This window comes from Euprymna scolopes, chromosome 21, assembly GCF_053919585.1.
Source record: "Euprymna scolopes isolate OS-2025 chromosome 21, ASM5391958v1, whole genome shotgun sequence".
In the NCBI taxonomy this organism is placed as follows: domain Eukaryota; kingdom Metazoa; phylum Mollusca; class Cephalopoda; order Sepiida; family Sepiolidae; genus Euprymna; species Euprymna scolopes.
The window spans coordinates 7837594-7862855 of record NC_136502.1 but is presented as its reverse complement, the minus strand read 5'-3'; the positions used below and the strand labels follow the sequence as shown (position 1 = coordinate 7862855).

The 25262-nt window shown below is 33.9% G+C and overlaps 1 protein-coding gene across 2 annotated transcripts in view; it reads left to right on the top strand.

Annotated features, from left to right (window-relative positions):
- The window catches only part of LOC145241984 (protocadherin gamma-A11-like), a 257734-nt gene that overhangs the window by 113718 nt on the left and 118754 nt on the right, over positions 1-25262 (top strand). The window contains exon 3 of one of the 2 annotated variants that reach the window (XM_080104857.1): positions 16180-16449. The exons of the other annotated variant lie outside the window; for it this stretch is intronic. Within the exon in view, the coding sequence (XP_079960983.1) occupies positions 16180-16419 (240 nt within the window). The 3' untranslated portion in view covers positions 16420-16449. Of the gene's footprint in view, positions 1-16179; positions 16450-25262 lie in introns of those variants that run through there. 2 annotated transcript variants of the gene reach the window in all.

The window sequence follows — 25262 nt, the reverse complement described above, 5'->3', positions numbered from 1 at the left end:
ACTCTTTCTGCTCTTGAACCATTTCTCTTCTCTCGCTTTCCTCTCTCTCTCTCTCTCTCTCTCTCTCTCTCTCTCTCTTGCTCTTTACTTTTCTATGTATATATCTTTCTTGTTCTCTATTTTTACTTTCTTTTCTTACTCTCTTTCTCTATATCTCCTTCTGTCTCTCATGCCCCTTATAGTCTCTTTCGCTCTCTCTTTGTTCTATTTTCACTTTCTTTTTTTTCCTTTCCTTTTCTAACTCTCTCTCTCCCTCTCCCCCCTCTCTCTCTCTATATATATATATATATATATATATAATGTATCTATCTATCTGTTTCTCTATCTGTCTTCCCTTTTCTTATTTTCTTTCTCTATAAATTTTCTTTTATCTCTAGTGTGTCTCATATTATCTATCTGTCTATTTATCTATCTATCCTTCATTGTCCTCTATGTCCTTTTCTTATTCTAATCAGTGCAACAACCACAAAGGAAAGGTCTTGGCTTGGATCGACAAGCAGGAGACGTTTAGAAAAGTCCACAGAGTCTAATGGAACCGAAGAAGAGAGCGGGGCAAAGGAATACGAAAGCATTTCTTGGAATCGAAAAGATGACTCAATGTTTGGCAGAATTAAGGAAGCAGTTGGTAATGGTCGGGGATGGGAGGCGAGAAGACGTTATTGGGACCATACTGTCTTTAAGGGGAATAGGCAAGTGATTGGGGATAAGTGGGGAGTCACATTGGGAGAAGACCTGAACCTTCATTATTTCTTTAATTTCCTTAGTTCTTCTATTTCCACCCTTTTTACAATAAGCCCATAGTCCTGACACCGTTGGTCGTTGTGAAAGGCCAACAATGTCAGCACTAGCGATAATGGTAATGCAGTGCGGGGAGAGGGGGAGTGTTTGTGGAATTGGTAGCGTTGGAAAAGTCAGTGATCCTAGTCGCATTAATTATGGTTGCGTTACTACTGAGTTTTGAATAGAACAGGACAGTATTAATGAAGAAGAGATAAACAATACAAAAGAAAGACTAAGAGTAGTAGGACTAGTAGAAGAACGAAAGGTGGCAGAAAGGAAGAACGGTTTTCTCCTCTGTCCATAACAATTGAATAATCTTCAGTAATCAGCGTCCCCCCCCCCGCCCAATCTAAAATTGGTAGTTTGGTTGTCGATTATTTTTTATGCATTACGGAGTCACCGTTAAGCAAGCTTACTGTAATATAATAAAATCAGGCGCCACAACCCTCACTCAACAACAAACGCCGACCTCAAAGATGTTTCCAATGTCTTATTCTCCTTCGTCATCTCTCACATTGGTACATGCCGAGAGGAGCGTGTACGGGTTCACAAGTATATAAAAAAAAAATAAAGCAAAACGCAAAAACACAAACTTCTGTAAATATCACTTGCGTTTTGGATGTGTGTGACACCATTAATCCTCTGAATGCTGATATTCACATCTACATAGTGTGTCGAGGCCTCTTTGTCGTTGGTTGACGTCACCATATCTCAATTCCCTAAAGCCCTCTCTATCTTGTCAAAATTACGACCTGCCTTCGAGTGTGTCCAACTCAAACTGTCGTCAATCGTCGTAAACCCAAGACTGTCTCCAACTGTCGACAAAACTCAGTGTCTAAAACTAATTTTAAAATCTATTGACCTATCTTTTGTCTTCCACACCTTGATTAACAATCCTATTGAGCTTTCTTTTTTGTTCCTTAGTGAACAACTTTCCTCTCTATTGTTCTGCTGATAAACTTATTTCTTCTTGTTTTTAATATTTTTTCATTTATTTCCTAATACTTCGAGGGGGGTCGTCGATGCAATTACATTATAGTGGAGATACGACTGTGGAGGTATGAACCCCCTATTATGTATGAAATAACAATCTGTGTTCAACTAATCATATTTACCCTAGTTATTTTATGGCATTAAATAACCCTAAAAGGGTTGATATGCCGTGAAACAAGTCTTTCTATTGTATTTGAACATTATACAGCACCCAAAAGAAATGTGTGGTAAAATAGACATGATTAGTATTTTATCATGTTTCGGCACGAAATAATCGTAAAATGGTGGATATGACATTAAAAAAAAAACAAGCCAATACTAAATAAAATCCAACCAAACCAAAACAAAACCGAACAAAAAAAAAACCGAACCAAACCTGAACCAAATCAAAAGCAAAACTGAACCAAATAAAACAAATCCAAACCGATCAAACCAAAACAAAACTGAATCAAACCAAAACCAAATCAAAACCAAATCAAAACCAAAACAAAACCAAAACTTCTTCTTCACAATCTCTTTCTCATAGAGGAAGCGAAATTGCTACTCTTTCTCTACTCTGTCATTAATTTCATGGTAGCTGTTCGACTGAGCTTAAATGTATACCTCCAATTCCCCATAAAGCAATAGCAATAAAAACTGATCTATCTACAACCACAGTAAATAATTTTCATTTTTTTTTCTACTGTGTTACTGGCTTTGTGGAGTTAAACAGAATTTTCATGAACAGAGTTTCTTTTCTAGTCTCTTCAACACACGCACATACACACACACATACGCACGCGCAGACACACACACAAACACTCACACACACAAACACGCACACACACGCAGCCTCTTTCTAACAGGAGAGAAATTGCTAGTCTTCTCTACCACGGTTATTTTCATGGCAAGCGTTCGAGTGGGCTCCAATTTATAGTTCTTCGCCCCTTGTAAAACATTCACAAAATCTCATCTTGCTACAGCCACTTTCAATAATTTCCCCTCTCTCTCTCTCTCTCTCTCTCTCTCTCTCTCTCTCTCTCTCTCTCTCTCTCTCTCTCTCTCTCTGTGCATACTAAAACCTAAACGGAACTTCTATCAGCAAAGTTTCTGATTAAATTAGCATTGCTAAAGTGCGAAACACAATACTGCAGAGTTCCTTCCCAACTGACTAAAACATAGTCGTTTTCAAGTTGAATGAAAACAAATTCTTGTTGAGAAGTCCATTTAAATAATCAAATTTTGCCCAGTTCCCCCCATTTGTACTAATCCTCATTGTGTTGTCTCATTGTCTACCTGACGGAAACATTAAACCTTATCCTCGAGTAGCGTTTAAGCCTTGGTAAGCAGTAACTCATTAGTAAAAAATGTAACTCGAAGGAAATGCGACACATAACAGTTTGAACAACATGCACGTCCTCCACGTCAAATGAGCAGTACTTAAAACAACTCGTGGGAGAAAAAGTAAAAATATTTAACTTTCATGAACACACATCAGCAGCAGTGTGACACGTGCTAAAAATATATGAATCGAAATCTTAGGACGCATCTGTTTCTGAGGGTTGTGTTATGGATGTGGTGCTTTTGTAACAAAGCAAGTATGAGCGCGTGTGAAGATATGAGCATCAGCCGAAGGACGGATAACTTGCCATGATATTAGCAGCAGCAGCAATCGTTTTGAGCGCGTATGCAAATTGGCAATTGTGCGCAGGCTTGTGTCAGAAGAAAAAGAAAACAGGAGGAAAAAATAAACCACATGGAGAGAAGCAAAAAGAAAAACGTGGGTCGGGTGAGATGGACGGGTGTCTCCATGGTGGTGGCGAGATACTTTTAAGCTGGTGTCGAGACGGTAGGGTTTTGTTAATCTCATGGCAAACGAAATGAACAGTTAGATAAAAACAAGAAGCAGGCATTGTTTGGAAAGTAATGGAAATAAATGCCTTTTGCTAAAACAGAAGAAAAGCCGAGTCAGATTTATATATTTACTTATCTATTGTTCCTATGCGACGGTACCAGACAGGGTTAGAGTCTGAGAGATGTTTTAACTGTAACAAGCATGGTTCGAGCGTAACAGTCACGTTACACTTTCTGAGGCGATAAAATGATGCAACCATTTTTTCCACCAACTTAAGCATCATATTTGGCATAAAAGTGAGAATGTGTGTGCGTGAGGACATTTTTCAGCCTATATACTCCACGAATTTTTTATCGGCAAATCTGAAATTTAGTATATAGGCTATTCAGACATTTGGAAAAATTTTTAATCGGTTTTCACCCGGAGAAAAGGGCGGCTGCTAACGAGTCAAAATTGAAAAATTAATACGTAAGGGGTCATTGGATTTTAATCTGTTTGTCAACTGTTTCCTGAATGCGCATGCTTAGATCGTTCACATGACGGATTCTTTATGTTAAGAATAAGTAGGTTTGAAAACACTTTTTAAAGATCACGTCAAGCTGACATAATTGATTTACTTACTGTCTTTAGGTTTTAGTTTCGATTTCAGCTTAGGTATTTTTTTTTACTTACAAGTGGTGAACTGTTTAGAAAAAAAACACAATACTCGCATGCACATGTCTCAGTTTCTGTATGAAGTAAAATATATGTATGTGTATTTTACGCGGCCTGATAGTATAATATGGTTAGACAATATAATAAGGAATTTATGCACTTTTTTTAATTGGGGTTTTGTCTCCATAAGAAATTGTTCACAATTTCTTATGGATGAACAAATATTAAATTTAGTTGTTTTTTTCATTTTAGTTCTATTCTGAAATGTTTGCATAAACATTTAAAAAAAACATACAAAATAAGCACAAAGGTAACATTTATAAATGTGTTTATATTTATGTCAGCTATAAAGTGCCACGACCGAAGGATGACCGAAGAAATGTCATCTCTGGAATTGTTAATAAAATACAGGATGGAACGATTAAATTGTCGCATTAGAAAAGACAACATGACGATTCCGGTTTTCTTTTTTCTTTTTTTTTTCTTTTTTTTTTTTTTTTGCAGACCATCTACTAGTTGGCCAGTTGTACACAAATTCCAAGAGCGATAGGAGTCTTCTATCATATCTGAAATTGGCACAACGTTCAGCGAGCGAGATCGGAGATGCGCCGCTGTACAATTCATGCTCTCTACCGATACAAGTTATGACAACAGAACCATTGCCAGTCCCCCTCCCAAGAAAAATGCAAATCCGGACGGTTCAACATTTGAGGACGTGCACAGGGTGATGAAAACAAAGTTTCTGGAAACGGTTATCGTCTTTGATGTGATTTCAAGTTAGGGTCACATCATGCCACCTCACATCTTCAAAGTCGGCTTGAAAGTCAACACCAAAGTGTATCTGGATATGCTGATGAGTCTGGTGATCTGTGATGCAATTAGGTGGCTGCTGGCAGACCCTGGGTGTGGCAGCAGGACTCGGCGCCAGCCCACAAGTCCAAAGAGACCCAGGCTTGGCTTCAGAACGAGTGCTACGACTTTGTACTCTTCTCTCATTGCCCCCCCTTCTCCCCTGACATAAAACCTGCTGGACTATTTCGTTGGATCATACGTCGAGAGCATCACCAACATGACCTCTCACAACACCAAAACCAGCCTGATCGCCGTCATCTGCCGAGTATTCACCGAGCTCCCGTCAGCGCTTGTGGAAAAGGCATGTCCTAAGTTCCAGACCCATATCGAGGCGGTGATTGAGGCTGAAGAAAGCTACATTGAATAGATGTCAGCTCTGCTAAATAATCAAGTTACCTGAATTTAGTTTTTGCAAAAACGTTTTGAAATAAAGCTGTAGTGTTGTTTTCTTTAGGCGACACTTTTATCTTTCCACTGTACGACCATATTGAGTGCAAAGTTCATTAATATCGTATTTTTTTGTTCGGTAGATACATAAAGAATCACGAGTCATGGTATAGCTGGAAATGTCTTCTCAACTATTAAATCATTTCTCTCAGATAGGTTCTTAAGAGTAGTGGTTGATGGGCAGAAATCAGAGGCTCTCAGTATTAATGCTGGAGTCCCTCAGGGGTCAATCCTGGTCCAACGCTTTACCTGATCTACATCAATGATTTTCCAGACCGCATTCTTAGATCATTTGTAATCATTTATGCTGACGACACTACCATCTATGGTAGGACTTCGAAGACCGTAAACGACCAAGTTCTCTCTGACTCTCTCTCCTCTGATCTTGAGCATGTGGTACAATGGGGGAAAAGTGGCTGGTTACTTTTAATGCATCTAAAACCAAGTTTCTATCTTTACATAATCAACGCTCTGATCCCCATCTGGCATCAACTGAAATGAATGGCTCTCGTCTTGGGGAGACTCCATGTTTTGACACGCTTCTGGGCTGTAATTTTACTCCCGATCTGAAATGGAACACGTATATCAAATCCATTGCCAAAGTTGCTAGAAAAATGGTGGGATCCTTCTACCGCTCACATAATTAATTTTTTAAAAAGAGTTTTTAAATTTTATTTCTATATTTATAATGTGGGCAATAATAACCTTGAAATAACGTTACGGTTAATTTTTAGTTCCGTATTCGCTCATTTATGGCAAGTATTGTTTACAATTTATCGATTGTTTTATTACTAAGATTTCAGACCATTTTAGCGTTAATATTTTATTGAATACGAGAATAAAGAAAAGAGATACATTATATTTATTAATCCTCATACAGCATTTCGGGTTAAGGATTCTATTCTATTTTTCATTATTTAATATTTTAAAATTCGTTATCATTCGGATCAAGCATGTTTCTATATAGTTATGAAAAAAACAATTACGAAGGGAGATAATCTAATTACGTTGTTAACTGCTAGTAGATGATTTCTGTTGAAGTAAACAGAATTCATCTACTAGCAATTAATTATGTGAAATAAAGAAATATAGAAATCTAATTCAGGAATTCAATAAATGGGATATATATAAAAAAAATGTTTTAATTGGCTACCGATTTTTTGTGGAAATTTCTTATAAATTGGTTTTTAAATAAGGGTACGAAAATTAGATGATATATTAATATTTGAATGAGCTTTTTTTTTACGGAGGATGCCTCATGGGTAATTTTTTTTTTTCACATGCCCCTTTTCCGTTAAGGGAATTTTTTCTTTAAAAAATGTTATATTGTCAAGAGTGTTTTTACTCAAGAAGTCTGAAGAAATGCTGGTTGTGAAAATTTTCAAACGCCATAATGCTTGAAATTGTCGAACTGGTATTGAAACAATTGTAACTTACAATGAAATACACTTTTTGTTGCTATCAACTCCTTTTTTGAAGTCTTGGTTTTGTTAATACAATATATTAATGCTCAATTATGAAATATGATAATTTCATAGCTTACTTTTTAAGTCATCTCCCTTTGGCTTAAAACTTATTGGTATATGAAAATTTACTGGATTACACGAACTCAGTAAAACTCAGTATCTATCTTCTATACTCCTATAAATTCGATTTTCTTTTGTGTGTATTGATATTCATATTAAAACCCCTATTTTCTATTTATTTAAAAAGAAAATACAATTTTCTTATATATAGGTTGTGGAAATGCATTCACTAGCAAAAGATCTAGCTAATTTGCATATTCTTTTAAACATTCATTGTAATTAATTCCCTATTAGTTCTTTCAGTTTTTTATGGGATGATCATCTTTAGTTAACTATTACGTATGATTATATTCATGCAAATATTCTACATGATTTATATTTTCGTAATATTTGCGTAAAAAGTTTACAGGAAACACAAAATTGTTTGCATATACATTTATGTATGCGTATGTATTTTTGTTTAATCTATCTATCTACCTATCTAGATATCTAGATATCTAAAAAATCTGAATGTGTCTGTCTGTCTGTCTGTCTGTCTGTCTGTGTGTCTGTGTGTCTACGCAATAACTCTGTCAATATTCGGTCTACAGACTCGAACTTTGATACACAGGGTACTGAGATTTTGGAAAATCTTTGTAATCGGTTTTCGCCCAGGAATTTTGTTGTTAAGGGGTCAACGTTCAACGATTTGACCTTTGAGAACTCTACCAAACTCCTCTGACAATTTTGGGTCTAAACAGTTGAAATTTTATATATAGGTTCCTTGGACATGGATCTAACTTAATAACTTGATTTGAGTCCCAAACAATAAATGTTAAGGGGTCATAATGGGGCTCAAAGTTAAAAATAATTGACCGCTTTTTTTTGCTCAACATACACCTCCAAACCCCCGGGCAACGCCGGGCCGAAATGCTAATATTACATACAAGTCTATATATATATATATATATATATATATATATATATATATATATATATATATATATATATATATATATATATATATATATATATATATATATATATATATATATATATATATATATATATATATATATATATATATATATATACGTATGTTATTGAATAATATAAATATAAGGATGCTCGATATAGTATCATAGATATACATAGGGACGTGCAGAGGGGGTGCTATGCGTGCCAAGTACCTGCCCCTTTTACTCCTGTTTTAAAGAGGAATGTATTATAGGCCTGTGCCTTACCGAGATGTGTTCATTTTTTTCTTTTTACACTTGGGCATCTACTCCAAAAACGTTCCCTGCACGTCACTGTATATATATATATATATAGATACAGATACCACGGGAAAATGTTTCTATTCATAATTTGACTTTCAATGGACTTTTGGTTTCGAATTTTATTAGAATTATTCATGTCACTATTTACGAATTTTTGACGTGTGGTTTATGTAATCAATTAATTCATTGTTCCCGGATTTTGCCATTTGACTCTATCGAATCCATAGCCATTATTGCACAGTTCAACACAAATATTTTCAAATCACTTCCTTGAACAATGTGCTTCTGTTTTGAAACTTTTCGTGAGTGTTTTTTTATTCTTTTTAGAAATGGTAGGAGTATTCAAATTTGTGCAAATTAGTATTTTTTTTTTAAATATTATTAGTTATTTCCTCTGACGAGAAGAGCTTAAGGAAAAATTGGTATATTGCTTAGTTGAACATTTGCTGAACTAATAAATATAGTAAATTTTATTTTTCATCATTTCAATTTCTCTTCTCTCTCTCTCTCTCTCTCTCTATATATATATATATATATATAATATCGCTCGCTCCATATATATACCCGTTCACATACACTTTTCACGATAAAGCTAGAACCCAGAATTAGATAGAATCGAGCAATTGCATCGACAACGGACAACGCCAGACCCAAAGTGGGTTTCGATGTACTGCATCTCATCAGTGACATGCTCCGACATAGGAGCGAGCCCAGGTCGTCGCACTCATGAAATGTGCAATACTGACAACCTAACCATATGGGCCACGGCGCAATCTATTGGCTATGCCTCGATTTTTAAATTCTTATATTTTTATCCAGTTCTACATTCTACGATGTGACGTTGTCGATGCAATTGCTCGATTCTATCTAATTCTGGGCTCTAGCTTTATCGTGAAAGGTGTATGTGAACGGGTATTTATATATCTATCTATACTCTCCTCTTAATGTCTAATATATATATATATATATATATATATATATATATCGTTTCATTCTGTCTCTCTCTTTTACTCTCTCTCTCTCTCTCTTTCTCTCTCTCTCTCTCTCTCTCAATCTCTTTTGGCATCTTTTTCATTTGTTCTCTCCTTGCCAGCCCAACTCAGTGAGGAGGAGACAATATGTATAACATATATTATAAAAACTATATTCTTCGTGCCAATGTCTCGGCATAGGTCATTATCCATAACGACGCTTCGTCCATTAAGAAGATCCAGCTACCAAGGAAGATTCTTCACCGGACAAGGAAGTCCTGACCAGCAGAAGAGTCATATCAGACAATTATTTCGAAAATATATTGTTACTATTAAAACGACTCTATAAAATGCTTTTATCATTTTAAGTAAATAATTAAAAATAATAAAACTAGACAGAATGCTGATTACGCCCTCGTTTCTTGGATCATCCTAACAGTAACCTTGGCCTCCTCTGGGATAGGGTAGGTAAGGGTCCTGCATTCAAAACCTGGTTGCTAAGAAACAAAGTCAAGTGTCTCATTAAATATGCTATCTAATGAGATACTTAATATCAATATGTAGTTCTACGTACACGGTGTTGCCCGGCAGTGTACTGACTTGCAATTTATTTTTCTGTTTTGAATCGATGCTATTTGTGTGTATTATTTGGATTTTCTCTGAATACTGTTGTCATCTGAAGTGTTATTTCCACAACATTTCGGTCGATGTAACCTCCAAGGAACCTATATCTCAAATTTCAATTATTTATATCCAAAGTTGGCGGAGGAGTTTGGTAGAGTTCTCAAAGGTCAAATCGTTGAACTTTGACCCCTTAACAGACATCTCTGGGCGAAAACGGATTAGGAAGATTTTCCCAAATCTCCATACCCTGTATATAAAATTTCGAGTCTGTAGACTAAAAACTGACACAGTTATTGGTAGGGAAATGTACACAGACAGACAGACAGACACACACAGACACTTTCACTTTTATATATATATATATATATATATATATATATATATATATATATAGAGAGAGAGAGAGAGAGAGAGAGAGAGAGAGACATACATACATAAACAAATGATAAAAGTCTATATTCCAAATTTAATGATGTTGACCATCTTACAATTTATTCCTTTAATTACGTTGACATTCAAAAATTCTTGACAGTATCCGTTTTGTAAAAATCATTTATTTAATTATTATATCAATCGATGAATCTTTTTTCCCCTTAACTCATCAGAAGAAATAGCACCTATCAATCCACCAAAAGAAAAGAAATATTAAGAACGGCTTTGGGAATAAAGACTCTCAACCTTGAAAGCTGTTCTTAACGTTTATTCCTAAATTCTTTTTTAACATAGGGAAGTTGTTGGAGTTCAAGAATTGTAAATGTCAACGTAATTAAAGGAATAAATTGTAAGATGGTCAACATCATGAAATGTTGGATATAAACTTTTGTCATTTGTATATATATACATATATATATATATATATATATATATATATATATATATACTCCCATAAATGTAGGGTTTTTGTGTATTGATATTCGTATTAAAACCCCTTTTTTATTTATACAAAATACAAATTTGTTATATATGGGTCGGGAAATTGCATTCATCTGCAAAAGATCTAGCTAATTTGCATATTCTTTTAAACATTCATTTTAATTAATTCCTTATTAGTTTTTTTCGGTTTTATTATGGGATGATCATCTTTAGTTAACTATTACGTGTAATTATATTCATGCAGATATTCTACATGATTTATACTTGCGTAATATTTGCGTAAAAAGCTTATAGTAAACACAAACTCTTTATATATATATTTACGTGTGCGTATATATATTTGTTTAAAATAATTTGCCTACAAAACTCTTCTTTTAGGTTTTGGTCTTCAGACGTGAAACTTAATATATAGGGTATTCGAACCCATGCGAAACATTATATTTGGGTTTTAGCAGGCGGACATTGGAGCAAAAGTGTAAAAATTCAAAAGGAAATTTGCCAGCTGAAGGTCGAACGACGGCATTACGAATATGCATACATAACGTAATAGCTATTGGTTCGTGTTTTAATTTTTACTCTTGCAGCGAACGTGTCTTTATAGCTCAGACATAAAGTCAAAGGAAAAACTAAGCTAACCGTTTTGGTTTCGATTTTCGCTGGTGGCGCACGAGTCATTTCTTTTAACTTTTTAAATCAGTACTATATATTGGGTCCAATGTAATAAATACGAAATCTGCATTAATAAAATATATCATATTTAAGCGTATTTGACGATCGGGCAATGCCGGGCGGCCTGCTAGTATATATATATATATATATATATATATATATATATATATATATATATATATATATATATTTAAATAAGGGAGTAGTCACCAACAATGTGTATTTTTTAACATTATTTTATTATTCCGTGTCTTGGTTTTTCATTGAGAATTATGTTTGGATCGTTGTAATAATGTTTTTAAGTCATTGAAATCGTTTACGTACGTTTCAGACGGTCTGATGCGTCCTCGTTAGAAATTATTTTCAAATGTGTAAAAATGGCGATTTTCGTTAGTTTGAAGTTTTTCCAAGGGGTGGAGGCTTGTAAGTGTTTATTATACATTGGTATGCTGAATTTTTTTTTTTTTTTTTTGGTTTGTCCAGGGAGATTTTGACCTGGCTGTAGTCAGTCAGTCGCTATTTCTTTCTGCTAATGTGGTTTTTTTTCCTTTAGAGTGGGGTAGTGTGTGTGTGTGTGTGTGTGTGTGTGTGTGTGTGTGTGTGTGTGTGTGTGTGTGTGTGTGTGTGTGTGTGTGTGTGTTTGCTTTTATTGGTTTGGGAATGTGTATATTGTTTTATAGTATTTTGGGGTTATTTGCTTTCTTAGGAAGGCGGCTGTGGTCTGAGGTCGTTACTAATGTGTATGTGTGGGGAGGGGGGACTGGCTCTTCTGAAGTAAGGGTAGGGGTGCTTTCATTCTATTTTGATATTTATTTTTTGGATTCTTGGATTTTAGTATTGTGATTTTTTCGTTTTAGTCTTATATTATGTTTGTTTAGAAAGAGGGGTGTATTTAAAATAGGGGATTTTTTAATGTTTCTATTTATTTGTCTCCCCATGTGGGTATGGCCAGACCCAGGATCGGTTCCTAGTGTGGGGAAGATTTTGTTCCCCAGAGGGGGGCATTGGGGGGTGTAGGTATGGGAGGGGGATGATAGAAGGGGGTTCTCCTCCCCTGACTGAGGAGGGAGCGAGGTGTTGGAACAGATATTATACTACGGTTCTAGGTGTCTCCTAGTGTTGTTTGTTTCGAGGTTAATTAGGGTTGGTATTGTTCAGTGTGTTGTATTAGAGATAGGGGTGTTATGTCTGTGTGTGGTTGTATGCGCGCACGTGTGTGTTTTAATGTGTCGGTTCTGATTTATGTGTGGGTGTGTATATGTGTATGGGTGTGCATGCGAGTGTACCTTGCATTTCATGTTTTTGTGTGATGGTATTAGGTTCTGTTCAGTTCAGGAGTGAATTTGGTGATGAAGTTTTTTTCCTGTGTAAGTAAATAAAAATAATTGTCTGTTTGGAAGATTGGCATTATTTTGAAGCTGTTTCCACTGCATGTGTGTACGTGTTTTGAAACATAGAGGTGTCTGTTATCTGCAATTTTCATGTTGCTCTTATGTAAGGCCACTCTATTGCTGAAATTTTTGGTGGCGCCTATGTAGGATTTGTTGCATGTTGTGCATCTTAGTGCATATACTACATTTCTGGAGGTGCAAGTTAGATCCTTTTTTTATTTTGAATGTTTGTGCTGGGTTTTTGAATGTGTATGTGTTACCTTCTATTATTATGTCACATACTCCACATCGCGGTTTGTTGCATTTTGTAACTCCTTTTGTAGTATGTGGGACGAGTTTTGAGGAAGTTAGGACGTGTTTTAAGTTTTTGGGTTGGCGTTTGCTTTTTATTATTTTTGTTGTTTTAAGTATGTTGTTTAGTTTGTCGTTCTGATTGAGGAGGATAAGGTTTTTTGTTATCTGTGTGAATAGTTCTGGGTTGTTTGTGTTGTGTGTAGAGACGTATGCTAGAATGTGTTCTTTGTTGTGTTCTTTTGGGGTTCTTAGTTGGTCTATTGGAATTTTTTCAGCCAGTTCAATACCTTTCTGTATTAGTGGTAGTGGGTATCATCTTTTCCGCAGTGTTATTTGTAGTTCGTTCAGTCTAGTTGAACGGATGTGTCTGTCTGTTACTATGGTGCAGACTCTACGTGCTAGGGAGTAGGGTATTGATTTTAGACAGTTTTTAGGATGGTGGCTTTTGAAGTGGAGGTATTGCTGAGTGTCTGTGGGTTTGTGGTAGATGTCTGTGATTATGTTGTTGTTTTTTATTGTTACTCGGATGTCTAGGAAAGGTAGTTCTGTGGAGCTTTGTTCTAGTGTGAAGTTTATTTTTGGGTGTAGATTTTGTAGTAAAATACACCCCTCTTTCTAAAAATAAATATCAAAATAGAATGAAAGCACCCCTACCCTTACTTCAGAAGAGCCAGTCCCCCCTCCCCACACATACACATTAGTAACGACCTCGGACCACAGCCGCCTTCCTAAGAAAGCAAATAACCCCAAAATACTATAAATCAATATACACATTCCCAAACCAACAAAAGCAAACACACACACGCGCACACACACACATAAACACACACGCACACACACACACATAAACACACACGCATACACACACACACACATACACACACACACACGCCCTACCCCACTCTAAAGGAAAAGAAAAAACACATTAGCAGGAAGAAATAGCGACTGACTGACTACAGCCAGGTCAAAATCTCCCTGGACAAACCAAAAAAAAAAAAAATTCAGCATACCAATGTATAATAAACACTTACAAGCCTCCACCCCTTGGAAAAACTTCAAACTAACGAAAATCGCCATTTTTACACATTTGAAAATAATTTCTGACGAGGACGCATCAGACCGTCTGAAACGTACGTAAACGATTTCAATGACTTAAAAACATTATTACAATGATCTAAACATAATTCTCAATGAAAAACCAAGACACGGAATAATAAAATAATGTTAAAAAATACACATTGTTGGTGACTACTCCCTTATTTAAATATACATCTTTCTTTCGTTGGCATTTATTAACCCATTTTATATATATATATATATATATATATATATATATATATATATATATATATATATATATATATATATATAGTGTCAGTGGATAATTATATTTTAAAAACAATATATATAATAAAAGAGTGTAATTACCAGCAATTGTCGGTTTTTAAGACTTTTATCATTTTTGAATATTTTTTAATATTTTCATAATGCGTATCGAGCATTATTTAGCTCGTTTCAGATATTTTTTAGTTTAAAGTTCATAGTTAAAAGTTTTTTGGTTAAGAGTTTGCTTTTTTGTTGAAAAGTTCATGATATATAAAGACAGGGAGTGCGTGTGTGCGCTTGTGTGTTCGTGTGCGTATGTTGACGTGTTGTGTGTGAGTGTTTTGATATGCTTGATTTGGGCCGTGTGTGTGGGTGTTTATATGTAAATGTTTCTATCCTGGGTACGTCGTGTTGTATTGGCTAATGTGTTCCTAGTTACTTGTTTTATCACTAGGGCCTAGTTAGGCACAAGGTTGATCCCTAGTATAAACATAGATACATATATACATATACACGCACATATATATATATATATATATATATATATATATATATATATATATATATATATAGACATGCATATGTATAAATTAAATGGAAAATAAATAAGAATGAGAGTAAACATATATACACACATATACACCCACACCCACACATATATACATATATATACATATGTATACATATATATATATATATATATACACACACACATGCACATATACATACATTGATTAAAATTGCTTTAGTCTAGAGAGTTTTTTTTTAATATATCCAGAATAGTGCGTCATGTTCCTAGTCATTTGCTTAGTTTGAGCAATCGGTATTATATTGGTACCTGTGCCGGATACATGCGTGTGAGTGCGTGCGTGCGTGCGTGCGTGCGTGTGCCTCATCGTGTTTGTCTTGATTCGTGTGTGAGGGAGCACACTTGCATAAGCATGTGTCCGCGTGTGTTTTGTGTTTTGAGTAGTTATATGTTTTGTTATTGGGATTTGTTTAATGCGGGAGTAAATTTTGTTATGAATTTTTTTCTTGTGTTAGTAAAAAAAAGTTGTGGTTTGGAAAATGAGCATTATCCAAAATTTGCCTCCACTGCGTTTATATATTAAAGTCAATTCGTCTGGTGATAGCTCATACGATAATGACGAAGGCTGGAGTGCTAAATGTTTTGGTTTCGATTCTAGATGATGACATCCAAGTCATTTTTTGAAACACTATTTATTATTGGGTACAATATAATAATGAAGTAGAGAATTGGCTATATAATAATAAATATGTAATCTGCATAAATTAAAATAGCATATTTAAGCATATCTTACAACCGCCCAACATCGGGCGCCCTACCTGCCTCATTTTGTTGCTGCTATTCTGTTTTATCTACTTGCTGGATCAGTTTTTCTCTCAGTCTATCTATCTATCTATCTATCTATCTATCTGTCAGCTTATCTATCTATCTATTCATATAATTGTGTTCATATTAAGCTATATGTATCTCTCCGTTCCACTTTCTCTCTCTCCCCCCTCTCTCTCTCTTTCTTTCTCTCTCTCTCTCTCTCTCTCTCTGTTTTTCTCCGCCCCTTTCCTTCTCTTCATTTATTTATATATATATATTAATACTATATATCCAAACTATATCCTCATCTCTAACCTCCATATATATTTTTTTCCTTCCACTCTCAACAGACGCATATTCAGGGACTTGTTGCAGTGACACCTGGTGGTAAAGGAGATAAGCAACATATGATTATTGCCCCTTTGCATGACAGTGAGTTTTCTGATGTGCTGGGCAGAAACTCCCCGGCGGACTGTCGACACACATCCTGCCCCCGGCCATTGCCACCTCTACCGCATTTTCAACGATCATCCAAATTCAAGAAATCAGCAACTTTTGCAGTTTCCAAGTTCTTTTCAAAATACAAATAAAAATTTTAAAAAACTAGAACATATGTAAATAAAGAGAAAAAAATTATATATATATATATATATATATGTTGATAACATTTTAATTTTGAAGAACTAATAAAATGGCCGACGGCCTATTTTCTACAATTTCATACGTTTTTTTCTTTTCCGTGAGATAAAATCAGAAGAGAAAAATAACCTATAGACTTGGTCGCTGATAAAATTCCAAAAGACAAAAAAAAAAAAAACATTTTTAAAGACAAATTTGATTATATATCCATATTTTTTATATATACCAACTTCATTTTTCTTTGACTAGTTTGAACATTTTAATTCAGAACTTTATACCATTGGGACACTCATGTAAATATCGAAATATTTTGAAGAAAAAAAAAAAGAAACTGCTGTAGAGGATGATAAATTTAAAAGTGATACCTGTGAAAACAAATTGGGACTTTTGGAACATTTATTTCATATAGGATTCTGTAAGAAAGCTTGGCAAACGATTTTGGTTATACGTTTCTGAATTTTTGCGATGAGGATTGATTATTCATATTATTTGGATTCTTCAGACTACTGTTCTCTCCTTATGTGCTATTTGCACAACGTTTCGGTTGATGTAACCTCCGACCGTCTTCGGGTGCATTTTGTCGAACTCAGGAATCTGTACAAAATTTCAAACGGAACCCTTTTATAAATAAAACGAGGGTAGCATGTTCGCGTTTCGTCAGCCATGACTGGAAAGAAGTCCTATGTAATTGATAATGGTATTGTCCAGAAATACGCTTTGCGAAGTGGATAAATTACTTGGTAAAATTCAGTAGTAGTTACAATTTTCTGGCGGGATGGGTGAGGGTTCAATCATCGGGGGGAGTGACATAAAAATACAATTGCGAATGATTTAGGACATTTACTCTTCTGCTACCATACGTTAAATAAAAGGTTCCGTTCGGAATTTTATGCAGATTATCAAGTTCCACTAAAACATTCCTGAGTTTGACAAGATATCCCTGAAGAAAGTCGGGGGTTACACCGACCGAAACGTTGTAAAAAATAACACTCAAGATAAGCACTATAGTCCAAAGAATCCAAATAATATGTATTTTGGTTTATAATGTAACATTTATTGTAAGGTTTCACTCATTTCCGACATTTTCTAACAATGACTGTTTATTTTGCAATCCACTTTTTTCTTTAATTTTATAAGTTAACGAGAAGGCCGCCTGGCGTTACCCGGTCGTAAGATACGCTTAAAAATGATATTTTTTTATTTGTGTAGATTACGTATTTATTATTATAGAGACAATTCTCTATACATTATTATATTGAACCTAATATATAGTAGTGAGATCAAAACTAGTGTGTGTATATATATATATATATGCAAAACAAACAGGAATTATCCCGACACACACACACACACACACACACATATATATATATATACATATATATATATATATATATATATATATATATATATATATATATATATATATATATATATATGTTGTTTTGAAAAAAGAAAAACCGAATTAATTTATGAAATGATCCACGTTTTGTCCCTATTGCAGAGGACATCTTCAGGATATTAAAAGGAAAAATGAAAAAAAAAAAAAAAAGAAAACGATCATAGACCATATGAAAATGAAAAGAAAACTGTTAGAATCCTACCCATAAAGGAAACTATGTGTGTGTATGGGCACACTTCCCAATATGGGTGGGATTCTAACACTGTTTCCTTTTCATTTTCGTATGGTCTACGATCGTTTTCTTTTTTTGCATTTTTCCTTTTAATATCCTGAAGATGTCCTCTGCAACAGGGACCATAGTTGATCATTTCATAAATTCATTCGGTTTTTCTCTTTTCAAAACAACATAACGTCAACCATCGCATTTTTATTATATATATATATATATATATATATATAAAATATATATATATACTCATCTATATACAGTACTGTTTCGCTGTATCACAGCTTATCAGTGCGGCTAGACAAGTAACTACCTCAAGCCTGGTTTGAAACTCGACCACCTATGCAACAATCGGCGCTCCTAACCGTTACTGCTTAAATGGCTATGTACATTAACAATGTTTAAACAGTGTCCAAATCACCCTGTCATCCCTTTTTCAAAAGATGGAATCGCTCAACGATAATTAAAGACAAGATGCAAGCAAGCAAAGTCCACAAAGTTTAAAAATCTTATAGATTTAATAAAAATGGCCCAACCTATTTAGACTTGCATTAGTAATGAACATTTTAAGTAAAGAAAATACAAGAAAGTGTTTCACGGAACGAAAATGGCATATTTAAAAAATTACCTAATTTGATCAAGTAGTTTATTTTCAAGTTTTATGCCGTGCTCGATGGGAGAAAAAAACAGTCGCCATATTAGATTGAAACTGAGAGCGGCCAAGGGTGGACAACTCTATCTGGCTATTTTTTTTTCTTTTCAAAGGCTCATAAATAGCTGCTAAAATATATTATTACTAAAAAGCTTAAAATTTAATTGTCTTAAATAAAAAATACTTTATCAATTTTCGTGATTTTTTGGAATATAACATCTTCACCGCGTGACAATTAAGTGCATGGTACTTATTTATAATGTCTCCCCACGGGACAGAGTTAGACACCGCCTTTATTTTTGTTTTTAGAAATAAGTGCAATTCTATATTTTTCAATTATAAACGAGTTTATTATTAACTTATCAACCACAAATAGTAAAAATAAATGACCTTCTAACATGAATTTGAAATAAAAAAAATAAACTTGTAGTTTATTTTTTTTAATTTAAAATTCATTTTTTTTAATTTCTACACAGAATATATAAATTATCTAGCACATTTCTATTCAATCAAAATATATTTTTAAACTGAAGTTATTTTAGTTAAACATGTCACAGCGATATGACACGGTACAAAAGATACAAAAACAATTTATTTTATTTCATTCGTTATAAAAAATTAGGATTCGTTTTGATTAAAAACGACAAGAAAATAGAAAAAAATCTTTATATTATAAAAATTACGTAAATTGATCAAACAGTTTTATACATAGAAAATCTGTTTACACGATTATTAGCGATTTTACAGGTAAATTGTATCTATTACATAGCTAGGTGTGTCAGAAACTTCGTGAATAATATTGAATAATTCGACCCCCTGTCTTTCCAAGCTTATAACTACTCAAAAAATGTAATTCAAACCCTATTTTTTTTTTCAATTAAAGGAGCAAGGACCAAGGTTTTATTTTTAAAAAATAAATAAATAAAACATTGTGATTTAAAAAAATGGTTTTAAACTTCCGACTTTACAGGTAAATTTCTAAAAAGAAAAGCTATTCGCTTTTTGTTTTAAATTAAAATATATTATTTATTGATATTTTATCTTCAATGTGTTATATATAAAACTTTGGTGAGTAAATTAATTATTTACTTTTTAATAGACATTTCAAAATGGGGGGGCGTAAATTTATTCGACCCCCTGTCTTTCCAACTACTCGAAAAATGTAATTCACACCCTATTTTTTTTTTTTTTCAATTAAAGGAGAAAGGACCAAGGTTTCATTAAAAAAAATAAAAACAACATGGTCTTAAAAAAAAAGGTTTTAAACTTCGGACTTTACAGGTAAATTTCCAAAAAAAACTATTCTTTTTTTTTTGTTGTTTGTTTTAAATTAGAATATATTATTTATTGATCTTTTATTTTCAATTTTTGATATATAAAAATTATTTACTTTTTAATAGACATTTCAAAATAGGGGGGTGAATTAAAAAAACGTTTGTCTAAAATATTATATTCGGTTTATTGGAAAGGGCATAAAATTTCATATTGACCCTGAAAATATCGTAAAAATAGAATCAATAGAAAAATTTTGATAGATTTTTAAAGTTTAAAAATTGAAAAATACTGAACTCGTAAAATTCCATAAATTTCATTACTGTTTTTTTTTTTTAAATAAAAATATAATATTTCTATTACTTTTTATACAACTTTGATAGTTTATTTTGGAAGTATAATCCATAAAGAAAATTTAAAAAACCCACTATTAAAAGATAAACTACGAGTGTTTTTATTTTATTCGCAGTTTCGTGTTAGGGCTGTCAAAAATTCCTACAAAAATTCTTATACATACCTGATTTGGATCTCAATAGGCCGAATTGAGTTGTCTCCCCTTAATTTGTAAAAATAGCGGATAAAAAATAGCGTCCCTTTCGTTAAAAAAATGTTTATCAATTGATCAATTGACGTAATTTTTGGAATATGACATCTTCGTTCCGTGATAAAGATTGGTTAATATTTTCTGTATTTTTGTTGGGTTTTTTTTAATTAAGTTGAATTCTATCTAAGAACTCAAAAGTCCTATAACAAAGAATATGTACAGCCTTTCTAGAGTAAGTTTTGTTTTACAAGAAATTAAAAGGTGATAATTATTATTATTCGATCCGACTTCTTGATTTTTAGAATTTGCGATAAAATCTATAACAGCCCCTCTTCCACTGACAGCTTTTTCACAGAAAAAGAAAAGTAAATGAAGCCTTCAAGATTTATCTCCCTTATTACTATGTCGTTTAAGTTCTTGCAATGCGAGAGAACTGACTACTTCAATATTGGACCTTTTAATCAAAAGCAGTTTTTGATTTTCGTTCGGCAAATGAATTGCAGTCATGGAAGAATGTGATTAAAAAATGTTCTTAGTTTCGTTATATGTCACTAAGTGAGGAATCATTTCCATTAAAAGTCTAGTTAGCATTATGCATCTTAAATTTAGCAAAACGTCAGCATTATGTCAATAAGCCGAAACAAAACAAAATGGCCACTGAATAGAAAGTAGAAAAGTAACTTTTCTTGCCTTTGGTAAGAGTAATTTGTTGTTTTCATCCCCCCCTCTCTCTCTCTCTCTCTCTCTCTCTCTCTCTCTCTCTTTCTAAGCAATTCTACACAATTATCGGCTCTCTATTTTTTAACCCACCTTGTCTGTTTGTATGAATTGCTTCCCTTTGCTGTTTACACTGCGCATAACAAATGTTTTTAAAAAAACTACTTTTTAGAATTACACTTAAAAAATACAAACAAATCTTTATGGTGTACGTAATCGCCAAAGAAGGAAGATGTCATATTACAAAAATCACGTTAAGTGATCAAGTATTTTTTTAAAGAAATCAAAAATTATTAGTTAGCGAGGAGAGACGCCAAGTTTTTTAGAATCGGTTAAAATTAAAACTCGATTCGACTACCGAGATTTACGAACCATGCTATTTTTTGTCTTGTTTTATTATTAATCGCTAACGCTTATCAAAGGCAAGAAAAGTCATTTCTTTTTCTATTTATTAGTATTTTAAAGCGCTTTTTATGGTTAAATTAACAATTTTTCAGGTAAATTCGACACACTTCTATCAAAACTTCCAACTGCAAAACTTGACACTCTTTTAAGTTGACTTGCGTACGACTAAGTATGTAGCACGCCTTCTTCTAATTCGTTCCCTTATTCGCTTCACGTCTGTTTTTATTCACCTGTCTCATTTGCATAGAAACGGCGATAGTCTGCGGCGCTCACGTGACCGTCAGCCATAAAACTAAGTGACATCATTTTAGCCCCCCTCTCTCCCCCTGTCTCTCCCGCCTCTCTTCGATTTTTTTCTGTTGTTACACATACACATGCTAACCAAGTAAGTTACGATTTTCCCTACACTTATTTTTTATCGATGACTTCGTAGGCTTTCAATGTTTTATAAAGCTTCAGTGCCATTAATAATATTTGAATCTCTTAATTTGAAAAAATATCAATTTACGTGATTTTTGAAACATGACAGCCTCGTTCTGTGATTAGTATGTACATAATAAATATTTTTCTGTATTTCTTTTAATTGTGTGTAATTCTAAATAAGCACTTGAAAAAAAAAATTACTTATTTAGTAGAAACTCATCCGTCAGATAACAACACCCGTCTAGCTGAATCCACTGTCAAAAACTTTCCCCATGCCTAAATCAAAACGTAGATTCCATGAACAACGCTTCTTTCTTAGAACTGCACGCCTGTGGAACTCTGTTCCGTCTGCCTGCTTCCCTCCTGACAACAACTTGGATGTCTTCAAGTCCAACGTAAACAAATTCCTGATGAACCGCCCCCTTAAGTAGACACTTTAAATATCCACACTAACGTACTGTACTTACAATAACCCTTATCCCTGAGTGGCTTCCGGGCCTTGATAAGTGGTGACCACCTTGTAAAAAAAAAAAAAAATAGCTGCATACAAAACAGGATAAAACTAGAAATTTTTTTTTTTGGGGGGGGTAAGCAACAAAAGAAGCAAGATTGTGGTAATCACTCATATTAACTCATTCGAGTTATTGCTCCGTGTCACTGTATAGGAAGTAAGCTGTGGCAGTTGATTTCGCTTCCCTGTTGATGAAACATAATAGACACGAGGAAAAACGAATGTACACACATACAAGTGTGCAACAGCAAAGGTCCTAGAAAATGACAGTCGATACTGGCTATAATGGATGATAACATTTAATGCTACTAAGACTAAGCTTCTTTCCTTTAACAATTACACGAAGTATTTTCAACCACCGATTGCCATCACAATAACACCCTACCTGAAAGCTCTTTATTCAAACTCCTTGACCTAACATTCAGAGGTAACATGAATTAGTATAAATGCATTGAGGACATTGCTAAAGTTGCTGCAAAGAAGGTGGGCTCCCTCTACCATGCTAGAAAATTACTCACACATAAGACCATCCTATATCTTTACAAAGCCACAATTCGCCCATGCATGGAGTATTGTTGTCACATCTTGGCTGGTGCATCTACCACTAGTCTCTCCCTCTTGGACAGGATCCCCAAAAAAGGGTCTCAAATCAAATAGGTCTTGTACTATCAGTCAAGCTCCAACCTCTGTCCAAACACCGCAACGTTGCATCCTTGTATATGTTTTACAAGTATTTTAGTGGAATGTGCTCTGATAAACTACATGTGCCCCTTCAATGTATATACCCCTGACAACCCCGTTTAGCGACAAAATTCCATCCCTTCACTGCAGATATCCGTAGATCCCTTCTACTCTAATAGCCTCTTTTTTTTCAGACTGTTAGACTTTGGAATTCCCTCCCTGGTTCCTGCTTTAAGATTAAATGTAATATAAACCAACATGTTGCTCATCTTTTTACATAATTCCTTGTAAACGTGGTCTCAAATAGCAACCCCTGACGCCCAAACGGCAATATACCTTGTTTAAAGTAAGCAAAAGTAGAAAAAATTGATGATGCATCATTGACCTAATGGATTCAATCGCAGACTATGGAATCGGTTATTTTTATCCTATTGTGGTCATTTATGCGTGAATACTGCTGGAAAGGATATGAAATCACAGTTCCCTAAAAAACAACTTATATTCAATTAATTGTATATAATAAATCGTTGATAATATTTTTTGCGGTTTGACATTAAATAACATACAAACGGTTGGTATGCTGTGAAACAAACAAAGTAAAATCATAATCATTATTTCATGAGAAAATACAAAACAATTTATACGGGCTCTTCATCTAAAATTATTGCTCCGTTTCTTTTTCTAAAGGTTGTCTACAAAGTCTAGATACATAAGAAAAAATAAAAGTTTTTTTTTGTTTTTTGGTGCTAGTGTACGAAACTGTGGTTTTATTGATCTTAAAAGTTGAACAGAAATATTTTTTAATTAATTTAAAAAAAAAAAAGCAGTTCAAAGAATTGGTGGGCATTTATTACAAAAACAAACTGAAAAAAGTGTTAAAGAAATAAATATATAACAAATAAAGGCGCTTCTATATATATATATATATATATATATATATATATATATATGTGTGTGTGTGTGTGTGTGTGTGTGTGTGTGTGTGTGTGTGTGTGTGCGTGTGAGGTCTCAAATAGTAACATATCCAAAAATTACGAAAAACGATCAGGTAGAAAAATAATTATTAATGAAAACAGAAACTTGTGAAATACACTTATTAAAAAAGAAATAAGTTGGCAGGGGAGATCATTAAATTCTGTTGCTAACGTCACGTGATAACGTAATTCAAAATGTCGGACAAATTTTATTCCCCATGAAAACTTTATCGAAAACTGTTTTTCATTAATAATTATTTTTCTCCTTAATCGCTTTCCGTAATGTTTGGATATATCACCATTTGCAACATGACAATTACGTGGGTCCCATTGATTTTACTTTAAATTCAATATTTTTTCATTATTATAATATAGAAGCGCCCAAATAAATGTTCCAAAGGCAACATAAGATGCTGGTCATATTCATGTTCAGTCAATGCTTGCATCATGTAATGTGACGTCAGTCAGTTAATACCACGTGACCTGAATTTTCCGAGACAAGAAAGAAGCCAGAAACTTGGGATCCCTTTCGTATACTAGCACCAAATTTCTTTTATACAAATAGCATCTTCAATATGCTTTGCATTATTCACAAGACAAACATGGGTGCGTTTCGCAACATATTCTGAGAATTCGATGCAATAAATTTTGCTACATTCAATCTCCATTTGTTGGGTCTTCATTTGCTTACCGCCCCTTGAGGGCAAAATTAGACGCAAAGAGCATTCTGGATTAGAACAAATATATAAAAAAAAATGTTTCAGTCTAAAAGGATCTCTCATTCACTGACTGATTACACAAATGATACTATACTTTGCTTTTAGCTTTAATGGGATGTGCTCTGGCGAATTTGTAAATGCACCCGTCTAATCCGACAAGCAGAAAAATCCCACCTCTTCACTGCCGATATCCATAAATGCTGGAAAGATTTCTACTCTAATAGTTTCTTCCCTCGAACTGCTGATTATTGGAATTCCCTCCCTGTTT